General features: G+C 63.4%; 1 protein-coding gene across 1 annotated transcript in view; it reads right to left on the bottom strand.

Annotated features, from left to right (window-relative positions):
- Positions 1–223: 223 nt before the first annotated feature.
- MEIS3 (Meis homeobox 3) overlaps positions 224–10244 on the bottom strand; it is a 34618-nt gene continuing 24597 nt past the window's right edge. The window contains exons 8-13 of the mRNA XM_048832991.2: positions 6674–6819; positions 4108–4184; positions 2774–2832; positions 2426–2512; positions 1409–1496; positions 224–985 (exon numbers count right to left, since the gene is read on the bottom strand). Coding sequence (XP_048688948.1) covers positions 1438–1496; positions 2426–2512; positions 2774–2832; positions 4108–4184; positions 6674–6819 — 428 coding nt within the window. The 3' untranslated portion in view covers positions 224–985; positions 1409–1437. The remainder of the gene's footprint in view (positions 986–1408; positions 1497–2425; positions 2513–2773; positions 2833–4107; positions 4185–6673; positions 6820–10244) is intronic.

Raw genomic sequence — 10244 nt, 5'->3', positions numbered from 1 at the left:
TTGACTGGGTTCACGGATACACATGCCAATTAATAATAACGACTTGGCCTAATGCGTGTGAGATCCACCGAGGAAAAGTGCTCGATGTAGCCACACACACACACACACACACACACATACACACAAAACCGCTTTTTTGGGATTTGTTTTTTATATCATAAAAAACAGATCAAACCAAACCCTTCCCCCCCACCTCCAAAAAAAAAACCCCAAACCAGGAAAAAAAAATGTACAAGTTAATTTACTTCCCCGTTCTGCGCGTCAATAATAATTAATTCATTCATAATTAAAAAACCAACCAAACCAAAACACCCGACGGATTCGGTGGCCCCGAAAGACTCCGGAGCTTAGCGACGGCGGTGGAGAGGGGTGAAAATCTGAACAGAGAGGCTGTTTCTTTCTGTTGGGGGAGTGGGGGGGGGGGTGCGTGCGTGCATGGAGGGAAATAAGAAACCAGCCCCAAAGTAACACAAAAGAGCCCCGAATCCTTCTCTGAAATGCGACCGAGTAGCTCCTTGGCAGGCAGCCGGGCGGGTCAGGTTCACGTTCTGTTAAGTGCCCGAGTCTGGCTTCTCCGTCAGCCTCTCGGAGCCTTGCGATGCTCGACGGCCCGGCTTCGTCTCCTCCCGAGCGCGGCCCGCTCTGTCCGCTCGGACGAGGGGTTCCTGGGGGGATGGCGGGAGAGGGGGGCGGATCCATGGGGGGCAGGGAGGGACGGGGACGGCAGCAGGGGTCTCTGTGTCCATGGTCGCCCCGCTCTGGGGCGGCCTCCCCCCAACTCTGGGGTGTCGGGGCGGGCGTCGCGGGCTGCTGCCTGGGGGCATGAGGGGGCGGGGGGAGGAGGGGCCATGGCACGGGCTGGCGGGAAGAGGGGAGGGGGAGGATAGGGGGAGAGGGGGTGCCTGTACCCTGGCTGCTGCATGAGTTCTGTGCCCGTGGGCCCGGCAGGATAATGGCCCGGCAGGGCCCGGCATATCCTGGAAACCTGGAAGAGACGGGGAAAGGGGGGGTGGGTGGGGCAGATTAGTGCTATACGGGGGGCGGGGGAGGCCTGGAGAGGGGGAATGGGGTGGGGAAGGCAGGTTGGGGGATGGGCAGGTCGGAACGGGGTGCGGGAGGGGAGACGGGCAAAGGGGATGAAGGCAGGAGGTTGGTCCGGGGAGGGATGGGGCTAGCTCACAATTGCCCCCCCCCAGACCCAGCCTGGCTCACGCTACCCCCCCCCCCCCCATGACTGCTGGGCGATTCTCCTTGGCCCACCCCCCCCGCCCCCCCAGTGCTGACCCCAGGTGGGATCAGTCCAGGACCCAGTAGCTGCGAGGGGTGAAATGAGAAAAGCCAGGGGCAGGCCCCTCTCCTGCAGGGACCGACGTCGCCTCCCCCCCCCCCCCCCCGGCCCCATACTCACCTCCCCCAGCGTCGGCGTCAGCAGGCAGCTCACATATAGTGCCATTGGCCCTCCATTCCCATGGCGATGCCCATACTGCCCATCGGACCTGGCGGGGGAGGAGAGCTGAGACCCCACCCACAGCCCCAGAGCCCTAGATCCCGGGGTCGGACGGGACCCCCCCGGCCGGCCAGCCCGGCTGACCCAAGCGGAACAGCCTCCCGCCCCCGTCGCTCCTGCCTCCAGCCCATATCTGACGGGGGAGCTAGACCAAACCTTTCCGCAGCCCGGTTTAAAGGCTTCCCCCTGGGTTTGATGCAGCATGGAAAGGGGGGGGCCATAAAACGGCACGCACCATGCCAGCCCCTCCCCCAGCCCTCCCCCACGGCGCAGGTTCACCCGGCCGGGACAGCAGCCAGGAGCATCAGCTGTTTAGTGGGGGTGGGCTCCTGTCTGAGACCGGCCCACCTCATTCCACTTCTGGTGACTGTGCCTCGAGGGACATCGAGTCGTACTGGGGCCTGGCTGGACGTCTTCCTCAGCGAAAAAGGGGTCCCCCCCGCTTCCCCCCCCAATCGAAACACGGCTTTTTCCGACAGATACAAAACACACTCGGGGGGTGGGGGTCGGGGGGGGGAATTGCTGGAATGGGGGAGATTTTTCCCCCCTCCCCCCAGAGACAAACCAGCCGTTTGGGCTTCGATTCCAATCGAAACGGAAAAAAATTTGGAGGGAGAATTTAAAACCCTTTCCCCCCTCCCCCCAAAAAATTTTCACACTGAATCGAAGAGGAATTCGTCCTTGCAATGAAGAATAGGAACCGGTGTGGGGCGAGGGGAAGGGGGGGGCCCCGATATATATTTTTTACGGCTGGAGACGTTTCCGGAGGAAAGTACATGTCCCGTTTTTTCGGTCCCACCCCCTGGCGCCCCCCAGGACTCCGGTTCCCCCCACTGTCGCCAGGGGAGGGAGGAATGAAACTGGACTGGACGGAGGAGGCCGGCGAGCTAGTCCAGCCCCACCCCACTCCAGCCTTACCTGGGGGGCGGATGGCCATGTGCTGTTGCCCGTCCATGACGTACCCGCCGATGGGCTGCGCGTCGGGGCTGTAGGGCGCCCCCTGACCTGCGCCCAAGAGAGGAAGGAAAGGTCACGGTGGAGATCGGGGGGCAGTTTCAAAGTGTGGGTGGGGGGCACTGTGGGCTCTGCAGAGTGGGCACAAGCCCGGGGGGGGACATGCCACCCCCTCCTCTGTCGGGCAGCAGGGCGCTCGGTCCCCGTGGCCTTGTCCAGGTCTGGCAGGCAGAGGGTTTCGCGGGGTCCCCGCCTGCCGTGCCCCCGCGCCTCTCCCCCCCCCCCGCCAGAGCCCCGCCAGCTGGGCCTCACCTGTGCGGTTGGACTGGTCGATCATCGGCTGGACGATGCGCCTCCGGGCGTTAATAAACCTGCACCGGGCGGGACAGACAGACAGAGGGTGAGTCCCGGAGTGGCTGGGGCTGGGGGGAGAAGGACACAGCCCGGAGACCCAGGGACCTCAGGTGCAAGGGGAGGGTGGAGGTCACAGCCCCCCCACCCGCACCGGGGGTTTTGTCTCCCGGGGTTGTTGCAGCGTGTCTATCTGGGGAAGGGACCACAACAGCCTCCTCGGGGGCATGTGCCCCCCATTGGGTGCCAAATAGGCCTGACGGGGGATCAGTCCCCCCTGCCCACTCCATTCCCCCCCCCCAACCACCACCCCACAGCCAGGGATTGAAGCCAGGAGTCCAGGCTCCCAGCTCCCCTGCTCTAACCACTAGACCCCACTCCCCTCCCAGAGCTGAGGATAGAACCCAGGCATCCTAGAGACACCCCCCCCGATTCTAACCCTGAGTCCACCGTGTTCCCCAGAACCCCCCGCCCCACAGTGTTCCTCACAGGGCCCGGGGTCTGCACGAGGGGAAAGGGGCCCCCAGCCCCTGCTTCTGGGGGGAGGTCTTACTCTGATCATGGGTGTGTTGGGGGGTGCCAGGGTGTGCGGGAAGGGGAAGGCAGGAGGCCCATGGGTGGGGGCATGGGGCATGGGGGGAAGAGATGAGAGGGGTGGGGAAGTGAAGGGCATGGGTGGGGGCTGCAAGGTGGGCGATTCCAGGGGCATGGTGGGTTGCAAGGAGGGTCAGTGTTTGGGGGTGTGAGGGGGGAGGGGGAGAAGCCAGAGGCAGAGGGGGTTGCGAGGGGGGAGATGCCAGAAATGGGGGGGTGGGTTGCGAGAGGGGATGGGATAATCCCAGGGGCAGGGGTTGTGAAGGGGAGGGGGAGATGCCAGAGGCAGGGGGGTTTGCGAGGGGCCAGGGGGAGATGTCAGAGGAGGGGGGTTGTGAGGGGGAGACGCTGGGGGGGGCTGCCAGGGGGGGGAGGGGGAGATGCCAGGGGTTGGGGAGTTGGGAGGGGGACGGGGCGATGCTGGGACACGGGGGGGGGTTGTGAGGGGGAAGCGGGAGATGCTGGAATGGGGGGTTCGAGGGGGGAGGGGGAGATGCCAGAGGCAGGGGGGGTTGCGAGGGGGAGATGCTGGGATGGGGGGGTTATCATGAGGGGTGCAAAGGGGGAGGGGACGTGTAGGGGAGTGGGTGGGGTCACGAGGAATGGTGATGGGGGTGGGCTGACGGGCATGGAGGGACGGTAAGAGGGGGTGCAGGTGGGATCACCCCACCCCCCCAGGGCAGCTTCCAGGCCAACCTTACCAGTTATTGACCTGCAGGATGGTGAGCCCCGTGTCCTGTGCCAGCTGCTTCTTCTGCTCCTCCGAGGGGTACGGGTGCTGCAGGCCAGAGCAGAGAGCAGCGTGACCCCGGGGGCAGCCCTGGCCACGCGGCGCCCCCGGCCAGAGGAGGATCTCAAAGCCCTTGGCCGGGGGGCACCAGGCCCTGCGAGCCGCCTGGTGACAGGGACACTTTAATTCCATTATAAAGATGGGAAAACTGAGTCACAAAGAGGGTAAGTGGCTTGGGTGAAGCTAGTGCCAGAGACAAGGAGAGAACCCAAGAGTCCTGGCTCCCAGCCCACCCTCCCTTCCCACAGCAGGAAATTGAACCCAGGAGTCCTGATTTCGAGCCCTCCTCCTACACCATCCCCTGAGCAGGGGATAGAACCCAGAGTCCTGGCTCCCACTCCCCAGTTCCAACCACTAGACCCCACTTCCCAGAGTTGGAAATGGAACCCAGGAGTCCTGAGTTCTCTACCTCATAAGAAAAGGTGGTCAATATTTGTCAAGTGCTTTGAGACCCTAGGATGAAGTAAAAACATAATTAACACTAATTATTATCATTCCCTACACAAAATGCCCAGTATTCCCTGCCACGGATGCTGCCAGCCCTGGGGCCTTGGATCTATAGTGAACAGGTTTAAAACTTTCCTCTAGTAGTTAGAGATGTGGGTTAGAGCAGGGGGTTGGGAGCCAGGATTCCTGGGTTCTATTCCCAGCTCTGGGATCCTTCCCGCCCTCAGCCTCCCCCTTCCTCAGCTTCCAGCCAGATGGCCTGGCTCAGAAACCTCGTCCTCCCATCCCGCGGGGCAGCAAAGGTCCTGCCGATCAAAGGCCAGGCAGCCTCGTGCTTTCCCTGCCAGGCCCCAATGATGGATGAGGCAGCACCGTTCTGTGGGTCACCCCGAGACCTCTGCCAAGCCCCCCCCGGCCCTGACAGCGCGGTGACAGATGACAGGCGGCCTTCCCTGGCTGCCCAGGTCACCGCAAGCTGGGCAGTTGCTAGGAGGCAAATTCAGAGCTCCCAGGGGAGATTTGATGCCTCCAAAAAATAGGTTAGAATCCCAGGCATCACAGACGAGGAGGGATCTGGGCCAGGTCCGTTGGGTACCAGGATCTGGGCCAGCTGAGGTTCAGTTTGGGCTAGGTAGGGTCCATTTGGGGCCGGGGGCCACTGGGGGCCAGGGTGTGGCCAGGTTAATTTGGCATCAGGGTCTGGCCCAGGCAGGGATCATTCCTTCGATGGTGACATTTACGACTGTGACATTTGCTCTTTGTGGTGGTTACATGCATCATGTCCCCCCTTCAATGTCTGGTCCACAGAGGGTGAGAGCCTTCTACTGCTACTGGCTGATGGAGTCGCCCCCTCAGCTCAAGGCCTGAGATTCTGGCACTTGGGGAGCAGGGTCCAAGCCCAGCTATGACAGGCTGAATGGGCTTATTCTGTCGGCAGTGCGGGCTAGTGGATGGAGCAATGAACTGGGACTCGGGAGAGTATGGTTCTAGGCCTGGCTATTTGCTATCTTATAATAGCTGGCTATGAATAAACCCAGGGGTCCTGACCCCTGCTCCTCTAACCACTAGACCCCACTCCCCTCCCAGAGCCAGGGAGAGAACCCAGGAGTCCTGGCTCCCAGCCTCCTTCCCTATTCTACACCCTTCCCAAAATTCAACTTTGACCCGCCCAGTTAGCGCATGGCACAATTTATGCCAACTTCCCGCTCCACCAGAAGGCTCCCCATGAAGAGTCTCCAGTTTCAGAAATGGGGGGCTGGGTGGGGGGGACAGAGCCACTGGGGGGGGTCACCCCCTATCCCGCCAGGCTGGGAAAAGCCTCTGCTAAGCAGAGCCCTCTGGGGTGGCAGCACCAGCCAGTGGGTTCGGGGTAATTGACCAGAATTGATTACCCCTTCCCAGTCCCTAATAGGTTTATGGTGTCGTCAATTAGTGACTAATTGGTCAGCGCTCATTAACTCGGCTTTGTTTAACTAACCAGGGAGAGACGGGTGCCGCAGCTCCCCTAACTGCTCGGTGGCACAGCAGTGAAATGGCAATTCAGCAGCCTGCCCGCTCGGGGGCCGGGCCGTTCACCAGCTCTCTGAGCTGTAACCAGCACCGGGGGTCGGGACCGGCCTGGGGTCCCACAGCTCCGGTGAGTGTAGGTGGGACCTTTCCCCGTGCTAGGGGGCACTTTGCTCGCTCACTGCAGGCCTGGTTCTCTTATGCCAGTGCCCCTCTGGGCTCCCCACCCAGAGCTGGGAACAGAACCCAGGAGTCCTGGCTCCCAGCCCTCCCCTGCTCTGACCACTAGACCCCGCTCCCCTCCCAGAGCTGGGGAGAGAACCCAGGAGTCCTGGCTCCCATCTCCCTCTGCTCTAACCACTAGACCCCACTCTCCTCCCAGAGCTGGGGATAGAACCCAGGAGTCCTGGCTCCCAGGCTCTAACCATTACACTCCAGTCCAACCCCATGGCTTCTGTCTCACTCACTTTCCCTCCTTACGTCTCTGGCACCTGGCCTTGCCCTGCCCCCTTCTCGTCACTCACCGACAGGTGCTGGAACAGCCAGGCCCGCATGATGTTGGTGGCTACTTTGGGGAAGATCCCCCGCTTCTTGTTGCGTTTTTTGTCTCGGTCCAGGTCATCGTCATCCCCAGTGCTGGGGGAGGCCACGCTGTTATCCAGGCAGTCCCCTGGAAGGAAGGCACCCTGAGTGTCCAGGAGCAGGACTTGAACCAGGGAGCGGTTCTACCGAGGCACCTGCCCCTTGCGGCTTGAGCTAAAGGAGAGCTCTCGGCCCCTTCCCTGGCATTGACTCATAAACGCGGTTGAGCCACTAGGGGGTGACAAAGAGCCACAGCAGGGGGCACATGGCCCCCTAGGGGCGAGAATGAGAAGTGCAGACTCTTGACTGTTCTCCACCCTTGCTTCACGTCTCCTTCTCCTGCACCTTGGGCAAGCGTCTTCACCAGTGCACAAAATCCCAGTGCCCGTGTCCCCTCTTGCACCAGCCCGGCTCTCCCCCCGGAGCTGGGGACAGAACCCCCCAGAGCTGGGGACAGAACCCAGGGCTCCTAGCTCCCAATCGTCCTCCACGCTTACTTTAACCACTAGAGCCGCACAAAATCCCAGTGCCCGTCCCCTCTTGCACCAGGCCCGGCTCTCCCCCCAGAGCTGGGGACAGAACCCAGGGCTCCTGGCTCCCAATCGTCCTCCACGCTTACTTTAACCGCTAAAGCCGCACAAAATCCCAGTGCCCGTCCCCTCTTGCACCGGCCCGGCTCTCCCCCCGGAGCTGGGGACAGAACCCAGGGCTCCTAGCTCCCAATCGTCCTCCACACTTACTTTAACCACTAGAGCCGCACAAAATCCCAGTGCCCGTCCACTCTTGCACCAGGCCCGGCACTCCCCCCGGAGCTGGGGACAGAACCCAGGGCTCCTGGCTCCCAATCGTCCTCCATGCTTACTTTAACCGCTAGACCCCACTCCCCTCCCAGAGCCAGAACCCAGGAATCCTGGCTCCCAGACTCCCCTACTCCAACCCGCTGCCCCCCACTCCCCCACCAGTGGCTGATGCTGGATCCCTGCCCCACTGCAGCCTGGGCCGAGCCTCACCAGCCTTGGGAATTTGGGACTTTTCCTTGGTTCCTTGCAGTGCTGGGCCCAGAACTAGGCTATTTCGGATCAGACAGACTCTAGTTTCCTCTCAGCCCCAGCCTCGGGATGGGGACTTGAGTGACTCCAGAGTGGTGGTTGGGGAGAGCTTAGGTGTGTTTTGCACCTGGGCCCAGATCCTCAGAGGTGTAGGGCAGCTAAGCAGCAGCACACCATGAGGATGGGGCCTTAGAAGCTACGGGGGTGGGGTGGGGTGAGGCCGGGTAACGGATGGACAGACAGAAGGGTATGATGGGCGGACGACTGCATCCCTCCCTGTAGGTCTCCTAGGCCCCCTGCCCTGCCAGCATCTTTCGGTGAACTCCTGCCTGGGGCAGGATTCGAACCCGCGACGTTAAGGGCTGGCAGGGGAAGTGGTTCCCTTTGAGAAACAAACCTTCCCCGCGGCTGAGGTGAAATGAAACGGAACCCGGGTCTGCTCGCTGGCCGGGTGTGTGTGTGTGACTGCCACCTCCTGGATGGAACGGGAATTGCACTCCTGTGTGTCCTAGACCCCCTACCCTGCTCTCAGCTGCTGGGGGTTCTCCTTTGGCTCAGGATGCGAGACACAGCAGATTGTGGGTTCAACCCCCCCACCCCGCCCCCGAAAGGTTCTGACGGCTGCTTTCGTTCCCTGCTCTCTTCTCCCCCCAGCCCCAAGATGCTGCTCTCCCCCAGCAGGGCCGCAGCCTCCTACGGGCCTCGGCCCTGATCCTACGTCCTCTCTCGGGCACGCGGGCACCTGCTAGCACCGTTTGCAACCCACTCCCCAGCCCCCCGCCCCGGAGAAACATAAATCCCCCCCCTCCAGCTGCTGATCTTTCATATCCTCCGGCTAAAAGGCAGCTTAAAAGTCTTGCCTGAAGCGCCGGTAAATTATGCATCAGAGAAGGTGCTGCGGGGGCTGGGTTCTCCCTCGCCCCCCCCTCACCCACCCGCAGCCGATGGATTTTCAGAGCTGGGAAATCCCAGAGAACAAAGGGAACAGCAGGAACAAAAGGGCTGGGGTGGGGGTGGGGTTCTGGAAGGGGGGGAGGGGGGTTAAGTGGGTCGTAAGAGGTTTGGGGGGGGGAGGAACAATGTGGGGGGAAGGGGAGTGGGGTGCAGGGATGAGCCGGGTTGGGGCAGGGGCGTCAGGAGCAGGGAAGTAATTGGGGGAGAGGAGTGCAGAGGAGAGGGGGGTTGGGAGCAGGGAGGGGGTGGGGAAGGGGAGTGGGGTGTAGGGAGGTGCTGGGGTGGGGGAGGGGAGCTAGGAGAAGAGGGGGAGGGGCCTTGGGAGCAGGGCGGGCCCTGGGGTGCACCAGCTCTGAACCCCAGTTTGGGACAGGAAGTGATGGTGACCCCCTGGGAGCTGCCAGGTCAATTCAGGGCCCGGCACCATCCACCGCAGGACAAGCAGAGTCAGCACCTCCCTGCGGCGCAGCGCCCCCTAGTGCCGCACTGGGGCAATGGGTCCAGCCCTGGCTGCCAGGGGAGAGCGCCCCCTGCTGTCCCCCGCCCCACTCCCTGCCCCACAGCGCCCCCTAGTGCCACCCTGGGGCCAGCCCCGCCTGCCAGGGGAGAGCGCCCCCTGCTGAGCCCCCCGCCCCACTCCCTGCCCCACAGCGCCCCCTAGTGCCGCCCTGGGGCCAGCCCTGCCTGACTGGGGAGAGCGCCCCCTGCTGAGCCCCCCGCCGCACTCCCTGCCCCACAGCGCCCCCTAGTGCCACCCTGGGGCCAGCCCCGCCTGCCAGGGGAGAGCGCCCCCGGCTGAGCCCCCCGCCGCAGTCCCTGCCCCACAGCGCCCCCTAGTGCCGCCCTGGGGCCAGCCCCGCCTGCCAGGGGAGAGCACCCCCTGCTGAGTCCCCCATCGTACTCCCTGCCCCACAGCGCCCCCTAGTGCCGCCCGGGGGCCAGCCCCGCCTGCCAGGGGAGAGCGCCCCCTGCTGAGCCCCCCGCCGCAGTCCCTGCCCCACAGCGCCCCCTAGTGCCGCCCTGGGGCCAGCCCCGCCTGCCAGGGGAGAGTGCCCCCTGCTGAGCCCCCCGCCCCACTCCCTGCCCCACAGCGCCCCCTAGTGCCGCCCTGGGGCCAGCCCCGCCTGCCAGGGGAGAGCGCCCCCTGCTGAGCCCCCCGCCGCAGTCCCTGCCCCACAGCGCCCCCTAGTGCCGCCCTGGGGCCAGCCCCGCCTGCCAGGGGAGAGCACCCCCTGCTGAGCCCCCCGCCCCGCTCCCTGCAGCGTAGCATAGTCGTCCCCCCCCCCGCCCCCGGGCGCATTGTGTGGCTCTAGAAAGGATTCACAGCCCCCTTGTCCGTGTTGTGCGGATGCACAGAGTGTGTGGACGTGTGTATGGCATGGACAGCACACACACGCACATGTGTGGATGCACAAGGCCCATCTAGTGCTGCGTGGTACGGGGGGCGTGCGTTATGGAGACGCACAGCGGACGTCTGTGTGTGTGTGTTGTGTGGCTGCACGGGGCGCAC

Source organism: Caretta caretta, chromosome 23 (assembly GCF_965140235.1).
Source record: "Caretta caretta isolate rCarCar2 chromosome 23, rCarCar1.hap1, whole genome shotgun sequence".
Taxonomy (NCBI): Eukaryota; Metazoa; Chordata; order Testudines; family Cheloniidae; genus Caretta; species Caretta caretta.
The sequence above is the reverse complement of the archived record's forward strand: the minus strand, read 5'-3'. Positions and strand labels throughout refer to the sequence as shown.